This window comes from Rhea americana, unplaced genomic scaffold (genome assembly GCF_003343005.1).
Source record: "Rhea americana isolate MKP2758 unplaced genomic scaffold, rheAme1 scaffold_668, whole genome shotgun sequence".
NCBI lineage: Eukaryota > Metazoa > Chordata > Aves > Rheiformes > Rheidae > Rhea > Rhea americana.
In genome coordinates this window covers 11,998-38,836 of record NW_028186832.1, presented here as the reverse complement: position 1 = coordinate 38,836, position 26,839 = coordinate 11,998, and the positions used below count along the sequence as shown (strand labels likewise).

At 43.5% G+C, this 26,839-nt stretch overlaps 1 protein-coding gene across 6 annotated transcripts; it reads left to right on the top strand.

Moving 5' to 3' along the window:
• Nucleotides 1–404: 404 nt before the first annotated feature.
• Nucleotides 405–26,201, top strand: SPATS2 (spermatogenesis associated serine rich 2). Of its 6 annotated transcripts, XR_014897777.1 has the most exons (14): nucleotides 405–495; nucleotides 1,809–2,121; nucleotides 10,591–10,670; nucleotides 10,956–11,064; nucleotides 11,991–12,040; nucleotides 13,234–13,492; nucleotides 13,723–13,935; nucleotides 15,117–15,252; nucleotides 21,122–21,180; nucleotides 21,931–22,040; nucleotides 23,262–23,364; nucleotides 23,676–23,890; nucleotides 24,313–25,088; nucleotides 26,039–26,201. XR_014897777.1 is itself a non-coding variant. In XM_085320900.1 (13 exons), exons 2-13 carry the CDS (start codon nucleotides 2,097–2,099, stop codon nucleotides 24,637–24,639), a joined length of 1,683 nt encoding a protein of 560 aa, XP_085177026.1. In that variant the 5' UTR covers nucleotides 405–495; nucleotides 1,809–2,096; the 3' UTR covers nucleotides 24,640–25,511. The 6 variants fall into 6 exon arrangements, 5 of the variants coding, with proteins under 5 accessions (XP_085177026.1, XP_085177025.1, XP_085177027.1 ...); XM_085320900.1 differs by lacking the exon at nucleotides 26,039–26,201 and having other exon boundaries at nucleotides 13,726–13,935; nucleotides 24,313–25,511; XM_085320899.1 differs by lacking the exon at nucleotides 26,039–26,201 and having other exon boundaries at nucleotides 24,313–25,511.
• Nucleotides 26,202–26,839: the final 638 nt, after the last annotated feature.

The following is a 26,839-nucleotide window of genomic DNA, read 5'->3' as shown; positions in this document are numbered from 1 at the left end:
TTTTTTTAGGTGATCTATACTGGCAGTGTTTAGTGTCACAGGTCAGTGCATGAGCACTCTCCTTCTCTTGAACTGAACAGGCGTTACCTTGTAATTACGGGACGGATTTGAAGGTTTCCAGTAGCTGTATAATTGTATTGCCTCCAGTGTGTTTCCTGGTCAGGGATATAAAGCAGCCAGGCGGGGAAGTGAAACTTGTGTGTAACCGTACAAACCAAAGCTAAGCACGTCTGCCGTGCTAGTGTTACCGGCAGAGCTCCGTGCTGAATGTGCTGGCAGTCTGGGGAAGCAGAGCTGATGCTCTGTTATATCCTGGAAGCATAATCCTTCACTAAATTCTCTGGCTTCTGTGGAAATCTCGGATGTTTTTGAGCAGAATTTCCAATGCCACAATTTTTTTTTAGGTGGTATAACAAATGAAGGCATTTAATTCTGAGAGCTGAAGGCGGCAAGACAGGAGTTGGTAACTACGTCTCATTTCAGGACTATTCACAGGTAAAGAATTCTTTTGCGTAGCCTTTTGAAAAGGCAGCAAGTATCAACATGGTCTCAGCTCTTAAAGCTGTCTCATGCTTAGATTATTTGGATCACTGGTTAGAAATAAGTTTTGAACTTCCGTATAGCTAAGAAAGGAAAACTCTAATAATAGGAAATGTCTATTTTTGAGTCAAAATACACTTGTTAAGATCCTGTTGACGAGCCATTGGGCAGTGTCGCTCGTTCTTGTATTGCATTAGTTTTGCTGCATTCCTTGGACTTTTAAACCATCCCCCGGGAATGTCACTAGAAATAAATCCTGATCAGGGTGGCGGGGAGCTGAGCTTCTAATTATTTCTCAAGCAAATTGGATGTGAATTTCTTTCTAAATGCATATACATGAGTATATGGGTTTCACTGGGAATGTACATAGAGTCCAAACACTTACTAAAATATTTTTGTATGTATTTAGTTGTGCTCATTTTACGTATCGAAATGGCCTTTTTTTGTGTGTGTTTTTCGCACTTCATTCCGAATACGTCTTTGAAATGCGGGCCGGATCCTTCCTTGGAGTTAGCGAGTTTGCTGTGGCAGAGAGATCTCTATTGTTTCCTTACATTGTGTTTCCTGTTGTTCTTTGTTTAACCTGTCATCCTGTTTGATGTGGTGCCTGCCATCCCCGCTCACTAGCTGCTTGAAACACAGTGAGCACGAGGAAAATACGTATATGTAATGCCACAGCAGAACTGTCCCTGTTACGGTCTTTGTGGGGGAGGTTTGTATCTTGTCCTCTGCTGAAATAAACAGAGAAAATGTTTAAATTTTGTATGCTATTGGGTGTTGGCAGCAAAGTGAATTTTATTTTCTCTAGGATACTCTTCATGTGAACACATGAGAGATCTAAGAGCATACACTGTAATAAATATTGTCATCCAGTGTAGGAACCACGCTCCTGGTCCGCTGCATATAATGGCTCTTATGTTAGTAAATGCTGGTATTTGTTTAAATGTTTTTTTTTTTTTTTTTTGATGGGTTATAAACCTTCCTAGTCCTAATGCTTGCATGCTTAAGTTAGAATGTCTTACGAGTGCCACGGTAGCTTTGAATTAAGCCTGTTGAAAGTGCAAATTCTTTAGGGATCTTATTGCTTTATATTTAATATAGTTTTTTTTTTCAGGCTATTTGTTTTGCAATGCCTTTAAACAAAACATGAATTTACTCTTAAGTGTGAGCAAGTCAACTTTGATAAGCTATGCTACTTAAGTGTATGCCTTTGGCCAACATAGCAGCAATTTTTTTTATTTCCTTTCTTTTTCTTTTTTCTTCTTCAGGACTGGAAAAGACTGATACCAACTGCTACAGTCAGGCTTCGTGACAAGAAGTTGCCTTTCAGAGGAAGAAGCTATAGTGCTCTGCTGGCTTGTCAGCAGAATCCTGACAACTCCAGACCCTATTTGCCCTCATAGCTGGGATTTTTGCCATCCCAAAACAGATATTTGCCGTTTCCTGCATTGATACGAGACAGTGTGTGAATTACAACTGCCAGCTACCTTATTCAAGGGCGAGGACTCTTTTTTTTTTTTTTTTTTTTTTTTTATCCCCTGAGCAAATGTGCTGAGATGTCTAAAAAGCAAAATCCAAAAGGTAAGATGCATGTGAATGTGATATAATCAAATGTCAATAAAACAACATTATTGATTCCAAAGTTATCAATTAAGAAGGGGGTTAATTGCTTTTGCTATTCTCCTTGTAAGGTTGCTAATGTCACTTGGCAGCTTACTGTCACTGTCTTAGTGAAATTGTGTAACTCTTGGGTTCTGTAACATTTTTAGTAGCATTTCAATTGTCTAACTTGACAGTTCTGATTTCATAATTTCCTGTATATTATTAATTTTGGATCTCTTTCACAGTTGGACTTCTGAGCAAAAACATTTTTTAAAAGTTGATTTTTTAGAGATAAATACATTTTTTTTACTGGGGTCACCAGTGGTATTAATGCAAGACTTTCCCTCTTTGGGTATGGCCTATATGAATTGGAAAGGTGCTTGGGTCACTTACGGGCTTCATTCTACCAAAACTTAAAAGTTAATCTTATTACTAAAACAGTCCTTTTCTGCCTTCTGATTCAGAACGCCCTATGGATTCTAGAGTTTTAATGCAAGGTTTCTGCCCTCGGTTTGCTAAGATTTGAGTTAAGAAACAAACCACTGAATCAAGGCTGGATAAGCTGCGTCCTCACCTCTCTCTTGGAGGGGCAGTTCAAACTAGACTAATTTAAATCTTTTTCCTTTAAGATAGGTACAGTGAACAACAAGCCTAAATTAGCAAGAAGCTTGTTCCCTTGCTTTGTCTTCAAATACACAGTATAGTTTTCCTTTTCTCTGCCATCACATGTTAAGTGTTCAGTGGCAAAGCTGTTCTTGTATTAAGGAGCTTATTTCAAATGTGAGAGATCTTACTCGTTGCATACAAAACATTAATTCCAAAGTGTGTGTGGTGGTGGGGAAGAGGGGGATTGACAGCTATGGTTTCCTTTTTTTATTTGAACTGGCTACTAATTAATAATTTAACATGAATGGATTTGACAATCCATGCCCTCTACCTAAAGAGAAGAGCTTTTGTTCTCTGTAGATTTTTTTCCCCTCTCCCCTAGCAGCTTTGGCGTAGAAATGGTGTCTACCTGAGGGGTCCAGCTTTTCTTTGACAGCTAAATCCATACATGATTTGAAGCAATTAGTAACACTTATGGAAATTATAGTATACAATAATTTTTGAATGATTTTTAAAACGCTGTATTTATATCTGTGTCTGGAAGCCTGAATACTAAGTCGTTAAGAAATTGACCCCTATGTGCTGCTGTAAACCTCGCTGCGCAGCCCGTTGTTGCTGCGTGAGTGTGGAGAGAGATGTGCATCTCGAAGCCGCGGAAAAGAATTACTGTGGCTACACAGAGAAACTGCGAGAGGAATCTGTAGGAGAAGAGACGTGAAAAGCTGTAACTCTGAGGGAATTCTGGGGTTTGTCGCTTGCCAAACGAGAAATCCGACAATTGCTGTTCTCGGTGGTGGTCAGACTAGACTGCCGTACGGAGAATCTGCTGGGAAGTGCTGGCGTGTATTGAGTTCCTAAATAAAAGTGAAAGGATTTTGGGCACCTGTATTTGACACCAAACAAGAAKGCAGAGTAAACTCTTAATTCATTAATTCATTCTGCTGCTCAGGGATATAAAATACTCCCTGCTTTATGAAGCAGCCTCATCTCCAGGCTTTGTGATCACAGTGTGGGTGTAAAGGGAAGGTGAGTTAAAGCTGTAGACTCTTCTGCTTGTGTCCTGTCCTGCTTGGACTGTGACTGCATTTTCAATTATTACTTTTTTGCTGTTCTAGAATGTTAACGTAGTCAACAAATATTTCCCACTCCTTTGTAAAGGGATGTACCTTGGCCTGGTAAGGAGTATCTTTTTGGTTTCTTTCTTCCAAAAGCAAAACAAAACCTCTTTACAGTGTAACAAAGAGTCACTGAAAAGTATTGAAAGATATGTAATGTGAGAGAACTATTTTTAATAATGCAGCAGTTTTGAAACCGAATCAGAAGTCCACCTGTTTCTTGTTCTTAGAAGTGCCACAGAGCAGAGTGAACATCTGAACTATTTATTTAGAAGGATATTTTTAAATCTTTTGAAAATATATATGCAAAGTTTTAGCACAGAGTTGTGCTGTGTTTCTGAATATTACTGTTTTATATAACTTTTTACTCAAAAGGTATATACTGAGGAGAAAGAAGTTAAATCTCTAAACTAGTCATGTAATCATCTCTGTTAAAAATCAAAATGCATCCATCAAAATGTAGGTCCATATCCAGGTTATACTGAATGCATCATTTCAGCTTTAGTGTGTTCTATGTGGAATATTTTAGAAATTCAAAGAAAAGATAGTCTCGATGGTACCAGATTTCTAAATACATTCTTTCCATAGTCTAGTAGTTTGGTTGATTTCCTGCTGTCTGAATTCTTGCTTTGGTTATGTTCTYTTCCACCAAATAAAAAGCATGTGTGCTCCCTCTCATCACCTATTCTGATTCAATTAGTTGATTTAAGTGAAAGTGGCCACCGCGTTCGAAATGACGGGTGACCCCAAGATACAGAGCAGTCACGTAAGCTTCGTTTCCAGCAGACATCAGCCCACGTTTTTAGGCATGCCAARTTCTGAATAAAACAGCAGTCAGAGTCTACTGATTTGGCTGCGTCAGGGAGCCATTTCATCTGGCAGAACTGTCCTACACAGATTTAGGAAAGGGGTTCAGGCCTTGGATGTCAGTTACTGGAAGGGGAGGATTACAGCTAGAGTAATGTTAAGCAGCAGGGAACCTGGGCAGAGGAATATTTATAAAAGCTCCAAATGTGAGAAGAATTTCAATCTAAGCTCATACTTTGTTAAACAACACATCAATCAAGTAGAAGATACCTCTCTGCAAAAAAACAGGCTTTACTGATTGTTGTGTTTGCAAGCTGTTTTTACAGTTTATATGTTCAGATCACTCTTTGGTCGACTGCAAACTGGGAGATTGCTGAATTGCACTGCAACTCGAAACTTGCTGTGAGTTATGTTGAAAATGAACAAAGCAAAACATTGTGCATGTGTGTTCTGTAACTTGATACGTCAGATTTTGGCTCGTGAGTAAACTTAAGTATTTGATAGGAAGGGAGAGCATGTAGATAATGTCAGAAATTGATGTGTACTTTAGCTGTATCACTGCTTCAGTGTGTCGAATGTGAACAACTTTTTAAGAAAAAATACTCTGAAAATGTGCAGATTTAATTTAATTTTTCATTTCTTATGTGTAGATGGAAAACAGATAGGGGAAGACAATGTCCTGCAGTTTAAATCGCCCTAATGACTTTCTTTTTTACTTTGCTGCCTTAGCTCCACTGAAAGCTGTGCCTGATTGTCTTGCTTCGCTGCTTGTGCATTCAAAGAAAAGGTAGTGCTCGGGTTAAAACTGCCAGCTGTGACAATTGCCTGTAAATTGTAGAGTGCCTGCTCCTGCTAAACCAAATCAGTGATAACTGGAGGAGTAATTAGACCTGCTTTGTAAGTGTTTCTGCCTGTCTCCTGGAAAGCAGAATGTGTGTTTAGGAGAACTGTGTTAATACTATTTCTCTGTCTTTGTGGCAGAAATACCCATGCCTTGTGTCAGGCAGAAATACCCATTTTTAACTGCCTAACTTTTGGCACTTTTTAGTTGACTCACAAAAACGTTTTTTTTCCCCCTCACTTTTTCTTCCAGGCCCCCAAATGAAATGGCCTTGTATTGAAAAGGCAGACSACTTTCCTACAAAAGCTAACTTTTCCATTGCCATACAGCAGCCATCTAACTTCTGTGGGAGATCAGATATCTGGAAGGTTTAATTTGCTCACCTCAGAAAGAATTCTTTGAATTGCAAGTCCATCTGTTGCCTGCATAGTCATATTCTATCTATAACACAATAAGTTTCTTCTTAATTAAAACATAATGAACTGGTAACTTTCATATATTGGGTTTTGACTGAAAAGGCTGTATTTATATTGCATGCTTGGACCCTTGAAATCTATTTGAGGAAAAATAAGCAAGAAAGTGGTATTTCTTATCTAAACAAAATTCTTATATGCAGCTGCCATCCTCTTGGCCTGTCTCTGCAATACAGTAATATCACAGTGGTGTCTTTGGGGCATTAAAATAGTTTCCATAACAGCTGATTGAGGTACCAAGCCCTAATTTCGTATGTGCCCAAGCAGAGAGCATGGACTTGAGCATTGACAGCAATTGAACAAGTGTAGCTTCTTAACCAAATGGTCCTGCTCACATTTCTTGATGGTTTTGGGGGGAGGARGAGAGGACATAGATAGGTATGTACTAGGTGTGATGTGCTTCCTCTTAGATCACAGGTTGCTGTTTAAGAACAAAGTCCTGCAGGCAACCTTGATTTTATTTTTTTCTTTCATGTCTCTGCAAAACGTGATATAATTTCTAACTGATAGATGCTAGTATACTTTTAGTCTTGGTAAGCCAAGTAAGCCCTGTTGCCTGTTAGCAAGAACTATGACTACATGAAAAAATAGTGGTATATGTTGAAATAATTCCTAAAGAAAAGCTCAGTGTGTTACAAATGTAAAATGCAATCTTTATTTAAAAACTCATGATGATCTGCTTACTTGAAATGCAATGCTTAAAGTTCTGGGGGCAGAGAAATCACAAAAGCTTCCACAAATACAAACTTTTATCTACCACTTTTGCTAGAAAATCTGATTTTTATCCATGTTTTTCATATTTAAATGTGGAAGTATTACTGTAAGCACAGGCAAATAGAATAATGATATTCTAGCTACTTTACCTTTTCCTAGGAAGATGCATTAATTCCTGCCCAGTCACCTCTACAGTGTTGGATGCAGACATCTAGTTATTTATGTAATATAAAAACAGGTGAAGATGCTTGTAATTAGAACAAATTTGAGATGCTCTTAGTAGGTAATGAGGTGCCATTTCTTCAAGAGCTTTTTATTTCATATTAGCTGAGGTTTTCTGTGCTATCCCTGGGAGAGTCAAAGTAGTTACCATTGACCTGAAAAGCCACAGAGTCTATAAATGTTTCACAGTTTAACTGAATCTTTATTGCATTGAATTTTAAGTATATATGCTGTCCAATTCCCCAAAGTCATTTCTTTGCTAGTGTCCTGACTGGAACAGGAAGAAGCATCTGGCGTTCGTTTGGAGTGTGATTTTTTTTTTCTTTTTGTTTTTTTTAGACCTATGACAACAAAGAAATAGGAGACCATTGCTCCTTTTGTGCTTGGCTAATTGGAATACCCTGTATTATGACTGTTTTAAGCTGAGCTCTTTTGAGCATTGTGTATGGTCAGAGACTATGGCATTAAGGCCTGTGTTGATTGAAGGGGACGTTGGTTCCTGGAGCTCAGCGTCCCGGCGGTGAGCCCTGGCCTTTCCTGCGTAAAGGCTCTGTGGTGTGGGTGAATGCGTGGCTGTTTGCCCTGTTAGCCATCCCAGGTCTGACTTTGGTAGGCTATTTTATCTTGCAAACTTTTCATGAACGAGAACATGGATGGGGTGTTAATGAAATGTTGGGTGAATTTAGAAAACACACGTGTACCATCTCACTGAGTACAGCTGCACCTTTTCTGACAGTTTGTCTTCTATAAAGCTGTTTGGACAAAAGTACGTACCGTTGTCAAGCTGTTGCTTTAGCTGCTGATGCTTTTATTTCTTTTATGTGTCCTCTTCTGAAAAGACTGTGCTCGGAGGCACTGCTATTTGTAGATAGTGTGCATTCTGTTTTTTTATTAAGAGACTTCCCAAGTTTGAAGTGTCTGTTAATACCAGATTATCTAAGGATTTCAGCAGCGTTTTACTGATGATGCTGAATAAAYAATTAAAAGCTTTAAAGCTATAAACATCCTGAGAAATGCTTGCAGAAAGTCACCAAGCTGGTCATTTCCTTGGTGCTGTGGCCAGCTGTAGTTTGAGAGTGCTGTTTGATATGAATGAGTGTCACAGCACAACCCTTACAGCTACCTGCTGCTGCTCAAAATRGTCAGCCAGGAGTCAAATTGGCTTGACTTGAGGAAAAGGATAGTGTCTTCTGTTTCAACTTTCTTTAGATGTTGAATGCAAAGGTGTGGGGGRTTTTGTCCAGAAAGGACTAATCCATAGAGTTATGCGAAGAGCAGACTGAAATAATTAAGCAGCATGACCATTTTAGTAGGGTAGATTCTTTCTGGTATCTTCGGTGTTTAAGAGAACCTGTATTAATGAGTCCAATAAATAGCACTAAAACACAAGTAAATGATTTGTAATGAATAGTTTGTTACTACTTCATTTTTCTGGAAGAAATGGTTATGAAGGGAGAAGCAGTTAAAGCTTGTTGACATAGTCTCTGGAGTTTATTGCATCGAATCAACAGGATAGCACTGCGTGGTGTTTGTTTTAATGCAGCAGAGATCAATTCGAGTTAGTACCCAAATGAGTCGTCATATTTTTGCATAGTCAGAGCTCTGGCTTTGGAGTGGCACTTTCCTTTCCCACAAGGATGTTAATTCCCAAAATCATGAAGTTATTGGCAGGAGTCAGGATGCTTTCCAGGAGGACACGAGTGTTTTGTCCCTTCTTGCAAATACTGTCACAAGAGACCCGAATGCCAGTAGCCCTTTTGAAGATGCCTGGGCGTGCTCGCTGGCAATAACGAATGTATATGCTATAGCACTGGAACTTTTTGTTGCATAATTCTTGCATGCTAAACAATTTAACACCGGGAGGACTTTGGCTATGGAAAAGCAACTGGAAGTGGGAGAGGCAGCTCTAAATGAGGTGTGGAAAAGCTCTGTCCCCTGCAAGAGCATGCGCAAATAGAATTGTGGGAAAGGGATGGGATTGAGTGGCTGAAAATGTGTGCCGTAGGGGAGCTGAACTTCATCTTTCCTGGCACCTGGGTCCTTGGTGGCTGCTCTGCAATGAAGATTTCAAAAAAAGTTGCAAATTCTCCCTCAGTGATGGGAGTCTGAAAGCCATTTACAAGATTAAAGACTAGAAAGTTGGTAACTCTAACTTCTGTGAGCTTTGGAAACTTGCAAAAATCTCGCTCATGGGGCTAAAATGGGTAAGGATGGAGCGAGGAAAGATTTAACCGTTCATCTGTAGCCTCAATAGGAGGCTGACCTTTCCATCATGTTCACAATTCTGTCACTGTATTTGGAAGCATCTCAGTTTAAATGCTACATCAATGTCTGAGARCTGTGGAAGTCAATGGTGTGTCTCGAAATCGAGTACAAGTTATTTAGAGGAGGTGAGGGAAAGAACATGAATCAGCAGCTTGGAATATCAGCTGAACTCAAACAGAAAGGGCAGTGAGTGCGTGAGCCTCCCTGTCCGCCTGAAGTGATGCTTCCCCTAGACAGCCCCCAAAGCCACCTGGCTGTGGTCTCTGCAGAAGCCTGTCTGAGGAGCRACCCCTCACAGGCAGATGCTCTCCTGGGAGACATGCCTTTGGTTTCGTGTATTTATGTGAAATTCCTCAAAAGGCGTTAGGGAGTCAGGAGAGAAGTCGAGGGTGCTAGAGAATGCTTAAAACCTCTGGAGTTCTTCAGTTGGCTACTGAGAAGGGACATGTGTTCTTTCCAAGATCAAATGTGGCTGAAATACAGGTTGGAAATGCACACTATCATAATGAAGCACATCTACAAACTGCTTTATCCCTTTTCTTTAGCAAACTTGATAYTTAGGTATTCAGACCTTTGGTAACAAAATCAAGTGCGAGTTTATGGTAGCAGCTATTCAGAAGGATTTCTCGGTAAAATGGGAGGCCCTGTGCATTTATGTAACCTTTGCTTGCTAGCAAGAAGCAAACCTGTTGGTGATGACCGTCTCAGTTATGAGACTCTTGGAAAATAAGCATTACCTTGGCGATCATGGCTGGCAAGGAGCATGAGCTGCTAAATCCTCAAGCCCGTTTATCAGGCTGCCTGCTGTTTGTATCTCGAGGTGGATGAAGTTAGCTGCGCTGCCGCAGGCTCCAGTGCTGAGGGTATTGTTAACTCTTTTATTGGGCTCAGTAGAAGTATGTCTAACCTAAGATTAATGTAGAAATATGAGAGCTGCACTGGACTACTTCCATTTTCTTCGTTACTGTTTCACACCAACTTTGGTGCTCAAGTTCGTTGGCTTGCAGTTTGGTTCTGCGCCACTCTGGTTTGTCTGTTTGTTTAAACTGGCCCAGAGCTGGGGAATGAAATGAAACTTCGCTGACTTAAAAGGACTTGGAAGCGCATTATAACTGGCTACAAATGCAGTTAAGGGCAAACCAAATTCAACTACGATTACTTTTTAGTATTCTAGTTTGCTACTCCTCAAACAAAGTTGGGATATCATATGTTTTACTCTCAACAGCTAATAATCCTCTGTTAACTGTATGATAGAATTAGACAGTCCACACTGTATGCTTGCAGGAATTCAATATTTGCCTTAGCACAGTAACGAGTCAGAGCTGACCTCTTACTTCACATTTTTCTAAATGTCTCTTCACGTCTGTTATTCAGAAGAAGGCCTCCCTCTCATTTGTCTTCACAGATCCGTCTGGGTTTATTTTTGATGTGCAGTCCAATACTGTGATGGCCCAAGGAGGAACCTTTGAAAACATGAAGGAGAAGGTAAATGTGTCTTCTGAGACTTTAACTCACCACATGCCACAAAAGAACTCAGAAACACTGTAGCTTTATCTGATCTCTGAGATGAAATATGTTTCTGCCTGGGACCTAACTGTGACTCTGTCAAAAGCAAAATTTAGTCAGGCTAAATTGTCTTGGCATGTTAACATTTTATAAGGAAGCAATCGGTTGTTTATTTTTTGTTTGGCTGGGTTTTTTTTGGACTGTTGCAGATTCCAGGTAAGATAATGCGAATGATTAAAATGTTACTCCTGTTCTTCCCTCTAGATCAGTGCAGTGCGTGCAATAGTCCCTAACAGGAGCAACAATGAGATCGTCCTTGTGCTACAGCATTTTGACAACTGTGTGGACAAAACAGTGCAAGCCTTCATGGAAGGTAACCATGGTAGTTTTGTTGCTTGGCTTCATAACTTAATTGTACCTACAGTGTTTATCAACTTACTTCAGGAGTAAGAGTGTTTGTGCAGAAAGGGCTATGTGCAGTATGCATACTGAGTAGCAGGGAGCTCTTACAGCTTTGCAGCACAGCCAAGTATAGATTCTCTCTAGAAAGATAATTAGCAGATGATTCTCCTCCCATGATTTTAGGCAGTATTCATTCCATTAAGGGTCATGGCGGAGATAAGCACTTGATAGTTCCTTAGATAAAAGAGGTTAGATGCTGAATTACAGAAACTCTTGCACAGATGTACAAAAATGGGAATGTCTTCACCTGTGATAGTTGTTCTTTGTACTTTGAAACCCGACTTGCAAATCTTCTCTTGGGTCTGGTTGGCATGCTGCATTTGGATGGATTTTCTGACCTTGGAAAAGCAGGCTGTTGCTGGTGACACTGCCTGTCGCTTTTCTGGTTTCATTTCCACACTGACCATCACTGACAACTGTGTTTGCCTCTGGCCCACAGAAGGGATGACAGCTATTCCTGAGACTCTGGGCATCCTGATACAGTCGGCCTCTCTGAGGAGAGAAAGCCGGCAGATATCTAACCTGACCACAAGCTTTGAATTCAGCGCATGCCCTGGCAGGATTCTAAGTACCTAAACCTTCAGTATGAGAGAGCCAAAAAGAAGAAACAGCTTCCTGGAAACAGCTGGCACTGTGTTGTAAAGGAGTAGTCCTGCTCAGTAGCCTGTTTCCAAAGCAAAAATGAAACTGATCTTTTTATTGCATCAGCTAAGAGAAACGAAACTGAGRTGTAGGAAGTATCACAGCTGACTCCAGGTTATGGAGACATTTGCGTATTACCACAGAAGAACTGGAGTCGATGTCTTGTCTACTACTCATCACTGTATTTTGTTTCAGGCAATGCCAGTGAAGTATTGAAAGAGTGGACTGTAACAGGCAAAAAAAAGGTATTGCTTTTAAATACACCTTCCTGAAGTATTTATCAGCTTGCTACTACTTTTAAAGCATGAAGGAGCATAAATTTAGAACACAGAATAGTAGACATTCCTTGTGATTTAGATGAGAAAAGAAAACAAAGACAAAATGTGTATATTGATGGAAGCAGAATGGACCGATAGAGGTAGTCACTAGGGTGTCAAGTTTCTCACTGCTGAGGGCAATGATTTACATGGTAATTTCAGTTTAAGTTGTGAACATCATCCAGCCACATATACATGTAATTTAGTTGTCATGTATGTTATGTTGAATGTAGGATCCCCAAAAAACTTCAAAAAAACCCTTCCTATCCCTGCAATAGSTTTTATTTTTTTGATTCTCTACGGGACCTCTAATCTGCACACACAGCCCCGCAATGAAGTAAATCTTTATCAGGTCCATTTATTTCAAGAGAGCACTGTAATTCACTGTTCCGATAGTCCTGCCATTCCATTTTTCATCAGTAACCTTTGGAGCTGAACAGTTGCATTTAATGCTGAGCTCTGTGGAAATACATTACTTTGTCATGTAAGCTTTATTTCTTGAGTGTTTTGCCTAGTACTTTGTTCCGACCTCTATGAAAGGGTTAAATATAGATTTGCAAAGTTTCAGTACTTAACATTGTGACATCTAAATTCACCAGGGCAAGAACAAAACCATAATCTTACTCATTTGAATACCTGAAAAATACCAGCATAAAATAAAGTGAAAAATTCCAACTAAATAGCAATGTGTTGGGAAACAGAAGGGAAGTTTTATTAGAGTGAGATCTAGAAAACCATTTGGTTGCTGGGCAGCAACTATGGTGGTGGAAGCTGCACCTTACTAGTTATCACTTTCAGAAGTGAGTTGGGTAGTACTCTAGATCACAGCCACAAACCTAACTGCTATTTCCATCAGTTATGCAGCATTCATCTACTACTCAGTGCATAAGTCTTGTTGGCACACCATCAGAGGGGATAATGTGTTTGTGCCTCATTAATGCCACTGTATCTGTCCTCATTGTTAAATAAATCCCTCCTACTGTTAATAGGATCAACAGCAAGGCAAGCTGAAAAAGAATTTAATTCTGCTACTTTCAGTCAGTAAGCATAAGCTTGATTTTTCCCTTCAGGATTTAAGCTTAATATTTTTTCCCTTTGTGGTGTGGGTATTTAATTCTTAGAACAAGAAGAAGAAAACCAAACCGAAACCTCCAGCTGAATCGAGCACTGGCCTTGCAGACCCCAGTAAATTGGTGTCCACTGAAGAGGAGCAGTCAGCAAACTCTGAGAAGGGTGGAATTAATGGTTACCATGTCAACGGCTGTGCCAACGATACAGAGTCTGTGGACTCACTCAGCGAAGGTTTGGATGCACTTTCAGTTGATGCCAGAGAACTAGAGGATTGTGAATCTGCTGCACCAGACATGCCTGATAGAACAGGTTAGTCTTTATTGTAGGAGACAGACAGTGAGTGTTTAAAAAGCAAAGAAAAGTTGCCTTCTTTTTGTTGCTTCTTTGTTTAGTGTCARCTTTGAATATGGATTTGTTTGGATAGTTCTTCAGGAAAGAACTGCTCACCTTGGTTTCTCATTTTTGCTTGTCATAAAGAGGCGGTCAATGTTCTGTTAACTTCTTCACTTTCCCCTTTAAACGAGTGTGCTTTTCTACAGCAGTGCCTGAACTAGAGAATGGAATAGCAAACTTTGACACAAAATCGCTCATCATGCATCCTTCCCAGAGCCCTTCGTCTCTCAGACAGCGGCCTGAGCAGAGGAACGCTAGCAGGTCTCTGTCCAGAGCAGTGGCGAGCAACTCAACTCCCACTTCCTTATCTGTAACATGGCTGGAAGATGTTCCAGTTTCACCTGCAAACAAGAAGTTAGGTAAGGCCCTGAGGATGTGTGCACTCCTGAATGTCRGAGCAGGTTGCTACTGGCAGAATTCTCACTGCCTCGTCTGTGGTGTCACTGACAGATATACTGGTGAGGCATACAGGACTTTGATTTTGATGCAGGCTAACATACTTCTTATTATCTGGCCAGTGASTTGCACTCTCCTCCTCCTCTTCTCTATGCACAGCAGGAATCTTGACAGCAGTTTAGATGTAATGCCTGGAGCAGCAAACCTGTATGTGTGAGAGAAGTAGGGGAGGAAGCAGTCAGTCACGCTGCATATGTTTAGCCCATTCTTCTGTGTGCTCCATCACAGAGCCTTTAGGTTCTTTCTCATCTTTTGTGAGAATTTGTCGAAAGGCCAAAAGTTCTGACCAACCCTCTTACAAGAAGTGACAGCCTCTGTCTACTGGATTTTTTTTTTCCTTTCATGTGCTTTCTCCACAGCTTAGTCCTTGTGATAACAAGTGAGGACAGGAAGGACCTTAGAGACCCCGATTGTGAACATGGTTATTATAGTTAGCTTAGTGAGATGAGGTGGTAGTAGTTTGCTTCTTGCTGCATGGGAGAGCTGTAATGAGCAGTTTTTAATGTAGCTTGGCAGGGGGCAACTGCACTCCAACAAGCTCCGGAGAACATGGGCAAGGTGATGTACCCTGCTGGAGAGCTGAGACCCAGAGACTAACCTTTGTAGCAAATAAMCAATTCTTTCATCCCTCAATTTGAGGAAATAATCTTTTGTACAGATTTAATTTTGATTTCCAAAAGACTTCTCTTCCTCAGGTGAACAGTCATTTCATATCATTCRGGGATATGGTTTGTTGGTCTCAGGAGTAGACTTTGTTTCACTTGTCTCTAGTCCTTCATGCAAAAGCAGCTCAGGGATGCATTTGATTTTTCTCACGTGCTTGAAAACATGGACAGATATCCCTACSCTTGGAAAGAAATTTTACAAGCTCTGGGAAAACTTCTCTCATAGGAGAATCTTTAGAACTGCCTTTGCTATGCCTAATTTGTAATGAGGAAGGAAAAGAAGGTTTTAAAGCCAGGCAGTGTACAGTTTAAAAAGAGAGAGAAAAAAGAAAAGAAAAGCCATCTTTAGACTTATCCCTTCTGGGATGATTTAGCAGTGATTGACATGGCTGTTCAGAGTTTTCTCTGTCTCTTGATAGGTTCCAATATTGAAAAATCAGTGAAGGATCTCCAGCGTTGCACTGTTTCACTGGCACGATACCGGGTTGTGGTGAAAGAGGAAATAGATGCTTCCATTAAGAAGATGAAGCAGGTTTTTGCTGAACTGCAGAGTAGGTAAGTTAAATATAGGAACAGATCCAGGTATGAAGGATTAAGATSAATAAATTTGGAATAAGACTTCAGCTTTCCAGTCAGTTTAATGACTTGCTTGTGTTTACCCCCCTGCCCAAGCGCTGTGGTTCAGAGTTGGAGAAGTCAGCATGGTGTAAAGAATAAACTTGAGTTTACAGTGCTAGACTCTGCAGTGTCTTAGGAGCTGCCTTTGCTGGTGGGCAGCTTGGCAAGGCCTGCTTTAAAGCTGTTGTCCCACACATGTGAAGAAATATTAAGATGTGCAAAGAAACATTAAAAGACATGTTCAAGGCTTCAGTGTGTCCAGCAGAGTCTGAGACAAACTTTGGCTTTATGTCTGTGCAAGACAGTTATCCTGACTATCTTGAAGTCATTTTAGACACAGATAATGTGAGGAACTGTCCAGGTCACATACTRTAATTTAGGTACTAATGATAGTTATGTTAGAAGGAGAACTGTTTSGAGCTCAGAGCACAGCAGTATATGTCTTACTGGAACAAACATTAGTATTTGAAAATTTCAAATTAAGGTTGAATATAAAATGGAAGAGAGAGGTCCTTTGGAAGGTATAAATACATATTAATGATCATACTGTACAGCAGTACTTCCTCTTTTAGGCCAAGCTTTTAATACTGTGCATGGTATTCCTTGCATGTGTAATCAGTTTTTTAATGAATATTTTGATTGGTTTGGAAAAGTACTTTAAGATGATATTCTGTAAGACCTAACATCAGATACATTTGCTGTCTTGGCTGATTGAACCTATTTAAGAGAAATTGTTCTTCTTGGTTATCCAAATATGATTGCTTTTGGTAAAGAAATAGTCATAAGAAACTGCACAGAGTTCTTGCCTGAAGTAACATCTGACAAGCAACTRAAATGCTGCTATCACACTGAAGGATTAAAGTAGATGTTTGGCAGATTTGCAAATCTGTATCAAAAGCTGTCTCTAACTGTACGTGGCCTCAAAGGCGAGAGTATTTAGTTGTAGTGATGTAAAGACGGCTGTATTCTGAAGTCTTTTAGTGAAGTTACATGTTCAGTATGGTCTTTTTTTTCTTGCATGCTTACTTGTCTTGAACATTGCCATCAATAAGTGCTCTTCTGAAGTAAACAGTGCTGTCAAAATATTTAAAATCAGCATGTGCTAAAAATACTGTCCAAAGTGAACTTATCAGAGGAGACTACATCAAACTGGGAGAGGGGTGGCAGGGTTAAAGGTGCTCCAGTGCCCTGATTTGCATTTTCATGACTTCTGTCACTTGTAGTCTCAAAGCAAAACCAGTTCCTAGCAACTCCAGTGTTTTGGGAAAGCTGTAATGTAAAGCAATTCACTCTGTCAATAGCTGAGGGATTTGTAGCCTTAACTCAAGTTTGCTTATGAATGAGAATATTTTATGTCTTAGTTTGTTAGTAATTTTGTCTAGTGAGTATATTTAATATTATCACTATATACTTTTTTCAGTCTGCCTCTCTGTACTGTTAAAATATCTGTGAAAATCTCTCGTTGGTAGGGGAAATGTCACTCTTTAGCCTAAGCGTCTGGTTCTGTATAAGTAATTCCTTGCCCTTTGACTTGTGTTATCGTCTATAAAACGCTTGCGTCATGTTCTGAAAGGTTAAAGACTCAAGTCCRGTTTAGCAGCATTGCTCCGATAAGCCGAGACGAGACTGGCGTGAACCAGGAAGTGCAGTTCCGTGAGGCAAGGATGTGAATGCAGGTTTGGAGCGCTGCCATTGGGAACCTCCTTCAATAAATGCCAAGTGAAATAGCTGCCCAGCAGGATGCTGTGTCTCTGTAATTGATAAGCAATGGCTCTGCAACCAGGTCCATTCAACTTCAGAGAAAAAGATCACTTTCCTTTTCCTGAAAGTGATGCAGTTGCCACGGAGCTGAGATGTAAATACTACCTTCACATCTTTTTTTTTTCTTTTTTTTTCTGCTTCAGAGAACAATTAGTATTTTTTTTTTTTTTAATCCTATGGCACAAGACAAGATCAAGTAGTTAAATCCCCTTGCTAAATTACCTCTCCAGCTGGCTCACTACCAGAAGAAAACCTGATTTAAAAGCAAGTTTAGTCAACTGAAGCAGGATATTTAAATGGTACAGTTTGGACTGCTTTAACCTGTGTGTGTAAGAGGTGTGCTTCAGATGTCAGTCAGGCTTCCTAAAGTTCTTGACCTTCCACGTTGAAGTTTCTCACCTCTACGATTGCCATTGTGTATCTCCTGCTATAGTTTGCCTCCATTTTCCTGTGGCAGAGCTTCCAGGCATGCTTCCAGCCTTCTTCAATTGCATTCAGTCTTTCTGAGATAGTTGTATGAAAGCCTCAAGGAAAACTGACTCCATAACCCTTAGCAATGCTTGTGCAAACAGCTGTTGTCCTTACTAATAGACAACATCTTGCAGGCACTACTTGACCGAGCTGGCTTGCRGCTGAAAGAGTCGTTTCTGATGCCTGGGTCACAACTGAGTATTCATCGTGACTTCATGTTTAGCAGTTACTGGTTTATCTGCTTCCTCCTTTTCTTCCTTAGGCACTTCTTAAATGTCCTTTCTTAAAGTCCAGTATTCAGATTTCTGCCAGGAACAGATGCAATCTCCATTCTGCATCTGATCTTGTTCCAGGACAGGAGAGTCAAGAAGGGAATACCTGTTTCTGAAGGGGTCTGGCTCAGGAAGCGAGTTTGTTTGACAAGAAATTAAGCAGGGGAGTTCTTTCACTGTAAGACCTTTGGGGTGTGACCAAGTCTCATCACTCAAACCTTGGGCACAGCTGTATGACCTCTGTTCCTTAATCACCCCAAATGCAAAACTGGCTAAAAGGCTTCAGCTGAATTTTGCTGTGAGTAAATTAAATTACAAAGAAAAGCAAGCTTTAATCTGTACAAGCTATCAAGGTGCTTGTGGATTTGTCTGCCATCCAGAGGATGGAGCCCAAAATGACCCAGATAAACTGGGTGTTGGCTCTGTAGCAGCTGGGTGTGTGCATATGTGTTCAGGGAGGTGTAACATATTTGAGACCTGTGTCCTGAGAGCAGCAAGGCTGTTYCTACCCTTGAATAAATCATTAAGGCACCATTGACACCCTTATCTGTATGAGCTCTGGGGGATTCCTGCTAGTGACGTGGTTCTGGGCAGAATGCAGTCAGGGATGTGTTCTCTCAGGCTCTGCCCTTTGGTTTCTCTGCTGCAGAGACAGGTTGAACTGCTTTGGGATCGTTGGAAACAAGGTGAAGTCTTATTAGCATGCCTTTTGACATGTGTTGTATTTGCACAGTTGGGCTGAGAGTGCCTGACCTGGATCAGGCCCCTGCTGTGCTACGAGCAGAAACAATTCCTGCCCTGAAAAGGCAGATGGACAGAGCGATAAATCAACAGAAGAAGCCAAATGTCAAAGCTGCTGTTCGCAGGGAATTGTTTAAATTGATCTTGTCTCAGTCCTCTGACATGCAGAAGAGCAGGAGCTGTTTTGAGTTTGCATTTCAGATGCTCTGTGGTCTCCCTTTCAGATGATCATTAAAATAAATATTCTTCCCATTTTCAAATAAACCTTTCTCACTGAAAAAGCATGTGGTCAGTTTTGAGAGGACTGACCTTGTGTATTGATGACATCTCTCTGAATACGGTTTAGTGCCTGAACTGAAAGTGTCATAAAAGCAACATGAGARAAGAAGACTTTGCTTTTATATTTAGAAAGCAGAAACTGAAAGCAGCCCTATTAATAGACTGGATGTTGAATGTATTCAAGTCTGTGGCAGCAGCTGAGTGAAGGTGAGCTGTAGGGATGCAGACTGCACTGCTGAAGACGTTGGAGGCGTAGCTTCCAAGGAAGCACAAAAGAAGCGTTTACAGAGCGGGTACGTGCAAGTGAGGGTCTGCTTTCGTTACGGCCAAGAACAGAGCTACAACCAGCGTCCTTGTACCTGGGAGTGCTGGTATTTCCTCTCCTGCTTCCATCGCAGCTTGCTGTGACCGCAAGGTGGAAAAGAGGGGGTCGGATACTGGCGTGGAGAAACATTCAAGGCATGTGAGGGGTTAAACAGAGTAGATTTGATGAAGGATTTACTCTCCACACTGCTCAGGGAGGCCTGGGAACTACATGGAGGGGCTGCTGGTGGAAACCTGCTGGACACACAGGTCGGATGCCCAGGCAGGACTCGCTTTTTGTATCCTAAGGACCCGTTTTATCTACTAGAACTATTTCCTTATCTTGACTGTGCTCAGCTTGAGCAGCTACTGGCTGCAGAGCAGCTAGACATGGTTGTCCAGATGGAATACGCATGTCCAGCCTTGACGGGTTTCGGTCAGTGGGTAGAGAGCACGCGCTGGGGCCGCTGGCTCTGCCGGTCCCCCGGCTCCTTGCTGGCCCTTCCGCGGGTGCTCTTGCTACAGCTGCTTTAGCTAACGTGCCGGTCCCCGGGGACAAGAGCCCTCTTCGTACAGCCTGCTCCGAAGGAGCAGCGGTTACAGCAAGCTCCCTGTTGTCTGCTCCTAAGTAGTCTTGCTTACTGGAGAGTACTTGATGGTCCAAATTTGCTAAATTCGGTCGGTCAGAAGCTGTGCAGTTTTGCTTGCGTAAAGGCTGCTGCCGTAAAGCCTCGGGGAATTTGGTCTCATGGCAACAGACACACTCGAGGCACGCTAGAGCCTCCTGGCAGGTGGAGATTGCTGCACTGTGACCCCCCCCAGGTGTTCTCTCCTTGGCTGAAAAATCTTTAAACCATCTGAGGCTTCCAAGTTGCGGACCTGTGTAGCTCTGGGTGGCTCCCCGGGGACGTGGTGGCAACTGGAAGCAAGTCACATCATCCTGCTTGTTGGCACTTGTGAAAGCGTGTGCCCGCTGCTCCCGGTGGTGCTGGAGCTCCGCAGGGCTCAGCAAAGCACGCACCGCCTGTGAAGTGGCGCAGAGCGGCGGAGTTCAGGTTTCTTGATCTGTAGAGGACATTCCTGCCCTGAATTCTTGCCGCTTTGTAGCGGCAGCTACGTGTGTGCTTGAAATGAATAAGATGCAGGCAACTGTCTAGTGTTACAACTTTGCTTTAGAAAGCTACTCTCAATTTTTCCATTATCCCTCCCCAAATTTTGCGATGTGATTTACTATGAGAACAAAGACATTTTTTTCTGAATTAAATTTAGTATTTCATCTTAAGATAGAGACTTTTGCTGGTGTACAGCACTGTTTCTGAGAGGATGAGCAGTGCTAATCCCCACCAAACAAAAGTTCTTTATCAGTTTGATAGACTTACATAACTACCAGAGTGAAATGTTGGATTGCCTTCATAATTTAGCTTCTGAGAGGTCTTCTTGGAGGAAATAGGTACCTGAATGCCCGGGCTCTTACTCTTGCTATCTTGGATTCCCTTATTGCCCTGCTGATGGTTTGTTYTGTGGTTTGAGCGAGTCTTTTAAACATTGTGCCCTAGTTTTCTTCTGTGATGATGTTCAGCAGTGCTCTGCTTCCTCTAACACCGCAGCTGCCGTTCCCTCTACCCTTGCCAAGATGTCCTTTTACTGGAGTAAGGTGACCACCATGTACCCAGCATGTTGTCAGGAAATCGGCACAGTGCTCTGTGCTGRCCAAAGCGTGAGCAAGTTTAATGCCATCAAAACCTGCACAAAACTGTTCAGCTTCCGGAACAAAAGGTAGCATGAAAGCCTAGAGGTGTGTGTCGGGAATCCAGGCTCTCACCGAGCGAGACAGAGCGGGTCCTTGCTGCCCTCTGTTGGTCTCTTCTCACCGAATGACAAACCTGGACATCCTCTAGCCACTGGGTTTTGAAGGAGAGAATTTTGTTGTCCCCTTTGTTTATTACTAAAACTTCTCCCTTTTCCCTTTTTTCACCCAGCCTTATGGATCGTGAGGTGGCATTGCTGGCTGAAATGGACAAAGTGAAAGCAGAAGCAAGTAAGACTTTTTTTTTTCTTTTTTTCTTTAAACTTAACAAGTTCCCACCTGGAAAGCTGTGGATGTTACTGAACTCTAGAGAGTTTCTAGAGAGACAATCCCACCAGGTGAAGATTTTAGTAATTTACTTTCAGTTCATGTTGTTCCTACATAAGTAACTCTATACACAGAGGAAACTTCAGAGGGAGATGTTGCCCTACAGCTTAGGTTAACCATATCTATATTGGTGAGATTGTTTGCTGCTTGCCATGTTTTGCACAACCCATCTTCTCCAAGGCTGTTTGCTCTATGCTCTCACTAGTTAGTGGGATGTAAACTGCATCCTTCCATGGAAGGCCACTATTGAAGAGCTCAGCGTATCCTAGGGTGCTGGAACACACTTTTTTTGGCCTGGCTGTTGCAGGTGGAAAGCACTCCAAGGAGACACTGACATGAGGAACTCTGAGCCCTGCAATTTTAGAAGCCCAAAGCAACTAGCTTGGGGAGAATTGCAGAATTTTTACTAAAACTGCATGTTGTGCCCATCTTTTGAGTCAGCTTACAGCTCAGGTTCTGTCTGTGTCTGGAGATGTAAATTGCTGCAGGAAGGAGAAGCCAGGGCTGCTGTGCAGCTGGTACAGAGCTGTCCATAGGGGACTCCGTTAAACCTTTTGCTTACCAATAAGGTGCTCTGTGCTGGGGTTGGAGTTGTTTAACTCTCAATAGGCTGGTTCAGTGCAGACACCATCTAAGTTGTGATCTGTTCTGCAGTGGAGATTCTGGTTAGCCGACAGAAGAAGGCGGAAGCCCTGAAGAAGCTGACTGATGTGGCAGTGCGAATGTCWGAGGAGCAACTGGTCGAGCTCAGAGCCGATATAAAGGTGAGCTTTTTCCTTCCACTTCTGTTTCAGAGTTGGAAAGTGCAGATTGAACCCTAGCTGTAGCTTTTCCCCAGCATGTGTTCAGAAGGGAGCGCTTTTCCCTGCCATGTAATTGGAGGTTGATTGTATGTCTGCAGTCATGCAAGTGCTGTCCTAATCCTCTGGGCTAAAAACTGTCAGAGGTGAAGGCCATGAAGCAAGTTAAAATGGAGGCAGGAGAAATGTCTGAGAGTATCTGGCTGTAGTCCTTATCTAACCTAGTCCTAATCTTACCTAGGCAAGATGCATGTTTTTTATAAGCTGCTGGGTTTCTTACACTTAAGATTATAGCATTGTATTGTGTGCAACTCTCCTTGTCTCTGTAGTTTTCAGAACTCACTGCCACTCTGCACATTACTGACTGCAGCTGTGCAGTAGGATACAGCATTCTTCATCCTGAGTCTTATTTCAGAATATTCATTCTATAAAATACTGACTTCACTCCACAAAAGATCATCCAACCATTAACACCAGTTTGTGCAGTACAACTTTTGGCCATTGTGAACTGGTACAGAGTAGGGAACATGGCAACTTGTCCTCAGAGCAGCAGTGAAAGCCTCCTGCTGATGCAGACTGACCTCTGACTTTCCACCTAAATCAGRAGAACCTGCCTACTATGCATTAATTATTTTTTATATTCCATGAAACACTTTTGCTCTCCAGCACTCCAGTTTCTGCCACAAGAGGTCAGTGCAAAGTTGCATAAAGGATCAATTAAACTCCAGTTTGAAAACCAAACCACTGTGGCCTCTGTTCTTGTGGCAATAGTCATTCCTATACTAGAATTAGTGCAATTCAGGAAAATACTGCTGCTGAAAATATTGTTGGAGCAATGATTTTGGACAACAGTATCAGAGGGTGGTGGAGCCCTGGGCTATGCTGATTTCACAGACCAGGTAGTGGTGTTCAGATGCTGTTAGACCAAGTTAACCCACAAGTTGGCTCTAGAGCCAGGGAAAGGCTGTGTGTGGGTGGAAATCATGCAGAAAAATCCGTTTGTCTCCAGTGACTTATGGAAATAGAAATCTGCCTTCTCAGTCAAGATTTTTTTTCAAGCAATGCCCACCTCAGATACCTGTTACTAGCCAAAGTAGAAAACTTGTACCTCCATTTTCTATTCCCGTGCTGTATAACTTAGTGCATAGGCTGAATTAACATGTAAACGTTGTCTTCTCTGTGAAGCACTTTGTGAGCGAACGGAAATACGACGAAGACCTGGGCAGAGTGGCACGGTTCACTTGCGACCTCGATGCACTGAAGAAGAGCATCGCCTCGTTCGGACAAGGTGAGCTGGATGGGAGGAGCTGGAGAGCTGAGGTGTGAATCAAGGGGACTAGGAGAGTTTTGTTTCCTCTCAGCCTAGATAGCAGAGAGGAGAGGAGTTGGCCCTCCCCTTGCTACTACAGTAGTGTGCAATGCTTCTCCTTTGCAGAGCGGGTCTGTACTTCCCTTTGCTGTGTTGTCCCTTCAAGCCTTTGGTTCTGGCCATAAGCAATCCGAGGGTTGCTGTAGCTAGTAGGGCTCAAGAGGAAGTTAAAGGCTGAATTGTCTGGATCCTGTTTGCAGAACACACATTTTGGGGTATTTCTCTTTCAGTTTCCCATCCAAAGAACAGCTATTCCACCAGATCCCGGTGCAGCTCTGTCACAGCTGTACCCCTGAGCAGTCCCAGCGAGACCTCTGCTCCCTCCACCCCCGAGTGTGCCTCTGCCTCTGCTCCAAGCCTTACCRCAGCAAGCAAGAAGCCCTTGTCCTCTGCGGATGCTGCTGCGGGGAATGCCAGCAGCCGTCCTCCCCAGCCTCAGCGAGAGGTAACTGCACCATGTCCAGCTTTGCAAAAGAAGCACTGACATAATAAAGCTGAGGGAAGTTTGCTCTGTGGTTTGTGGCTCCTCTTCTGACTTCTGGTCCAGGTCCCTCCCTGACAAGAGCTAGTGCCTTTTGCTGTGGTGGACAGAAGGGACTTGAGCAGGACTGTGCACTTGGTTCTCAGTGAGAATTGATTCAGCAGCAGGATAAGGCCACCTGAAAACAGGACAAGGCAGCTTTGGTTTAATGGCTCTGCTTCAAGTGAGGCCTTTAGGTTTTCGCTTTTCCGCCTTTCCCCAGGAGTGGAAGGTGCTGGGTGGGGAGGGTTGTCTGGGCTATGCCATCAGGAGGCTGTAGTCCTCCTGCTAGTAGGAGCTGTCTCTTATCTCACCCTTGCTCACTTGTCCACTGTCTTCTGTTTCAGGCTTTCCAGGGGAACAGGAGACCAGGACAAGGGTACAGGTCCCAGGGCCAGCACCAGATTGGCCCCCCCACCCCTGGGAGATACAACAACGTGAACCGGCACAGAAACGGGCCAGGCCACCAGGCCCGTGGCAAGCATCAAAATTCTCCCCTCCAATCTCCTCCGGGGAGTACTGGCAGCCCCAGCCAGACTCATCCCACGGGTGCCAGTGGAACTGGTGCCTCCTCCGAGTCCAGCCGACCTGTCCCCTCTCCCTCCAGCACAGAAACCAAGGGGCTCCCACAGCGTAAACCAAGAGCAAGTCATCTGGAGAGAGCAAACTCCTGAGAGCTCCAGGCTCTCCCTTCCTGCAGGAAATTCAACTTGATAACAAGACTGTAGGAAACTCCTAGCTAGAGATATTAACGAAGGAAAGTTTACACTTTTTTTGTGCCATTTTCTTCCCTTCCTTGACCCTGTTTCTGCTTTGTGTTCTTCTCTCACGTCTGTGCTTCACCATCTGATTGGGTTCAGGCCTCGCTGGCACGCGCACGGATGATGCCATGTCTGTTGCCCTTTCCTTTCCTCTCCAAAAGCCTTGATGGCTCCACTCCCACCCCTCATCTGTGAAACCACTGGCAGAGCTGGCCAAAAGCCAACCCCAACAGTGTCTTTTTTTTCCTTCTTCTGCGCATCGACCTCTGGGCTTCACACCTAGGAGGAACTGCCCTGCCAGCCAGGCCTTACTTGTCACAGCCGATCACTCATGCTGGCAATGAAGATGGTTGCTGTGAAATGTGAGTCTGGGGCTTAAACCAGGATATTCAGTCTGGAATCAGCCATGGGAGGTTTTGGGAATCTGYCTTGGGCTGCGGGGCAGGCATCTCACCCCCGGCCTCCCCCCTTGGGTTAGCAGCGTCTTGGAAGACTGACAGAAATCTCAACCCTTGCTCTCCGGACTCTGAAATGGAGCGGGGGAGAAAGGGTCTGCACACTTTGTCCATAAACTTAGCTGTTCTCTGGTTTTCATGTTTAGGAATCTTTATTTTATTCACTTTCCCCTTCTTGGCCTGCCTTCCCTCACTTTTCCAGCCCTTTCTTGACCCTAAATTAAGTTTATAGCAATATCAATTAGCAGAGCTAATCCTAGGTGATGCCAGTCAAAAATTGCTACAGTCATTCTTTATAGTTGTATGAATAAAGACGATGTACGTGTTGAATATCACTGTCTGTGCCTTGCTGCCACAAATCACGTGCCACCGCTTTGTGCTCAGAGGGCTGCGTGGCTGGGTGTCCCGGTCATTCCCCGGCCTGCCCCGCAGCTTGCGTGGAAGYGCAGGGGCTCGGGCTGGTGGAGGGGGCATTTCCCTGGCCGGGCCGCAGCTGCCAAGGAGGAATGGCCGAGGACCCCCCCGCAGCCTCGCGCTGTGCCAGCAGCAGCACAAAGTGCCTTGAATTTAGCAAAGACAAAGCTGCTCCTGCGCCACCTGCTTATTGCAAGGGAGGGCTGGTGCTGCCCCCCCCCCCGTGGCTTTAAATCTGGAGCCTGGGCACGGGAGGAGGTGGGAAAGTCTGGGACTAAATCACAAGTGGCAACTTCCTATGGGCTCTAGCTGAAGAGACGTTGACCCCGAGGTAACGGCTGCAGGCAGTGAAGCCTCTGTATAACGCTTGCATGCAAATTGTGGCTGCAGAAGCAACGTTAAGATTTTCATTTTTTTATTCTGATCTGGATCTTTGTCTCCAGGTCTCTGCTGGCTCCTCAGACCTTCCTGCAGGGTCAAACTGAAACTTCCAGGCCTGGGTGGATTTTTTTCTTTTTTTTCCCCTCCTCTGTTTAAAAGTTGTCTTGAGTCGATTGAACAAATTTGCCGTTAAATAAATGAATCCTCAACTTTGAACTTTAAAAATTCAGATGTTTTTCTGCTTCAGTAGCTCAGCTGCCTTCCAGGACACTGTCTGTGTCTTCAGGCGTCTGAGCACGTGTGCTGCCGCCTCCTCAAACGTGCTGGTGAGGAACCCCAGTAAACGTGCCCCAGCTGGATGCAGACCCAGCCCGCAGCGCTGCCGGGGCTGCTCCGAGGGCCGAGTCTCACCCGGCTCCTCTCAGACACCCCGTGYGTTTGCACTCGGCGTTCAGCCTCCGTGGGATGGGTGCGTGCAAGCGCTGGCCCTGGACAGCCCTGGTCCGGGAKGGTTTGTAGCTGCCCAGTGCTGCAAGGAAGCCAGAATCGGCCCCTGAAGGGACCCGGCGGCAGCAGCGGGGTTTATCCGCAGCAGCCCAGGGGTTTCCGGAGTGGCCCGGTCCCGGTCCTGTTCTGCCCCTTTTCAGCCTCACCGGGGCAGTGGGAGAGCTGCTCCCCCGTCGGAGTGCCCCCGCTCACCCGGGACGCCGCAAAACACCCGACAGGACGTGTTAGCACGCTGGGGCCGCCCCCGTCCTGGAGCCCCCCCCGAGCCCGCTGGGACAGGGGCGCTGGGGCTCCGCCTGCACCACCTGTGCCAGCCCTGGGTCTGGGGCTCCCCGCTCGCCCAGAGCTTGCCCTGC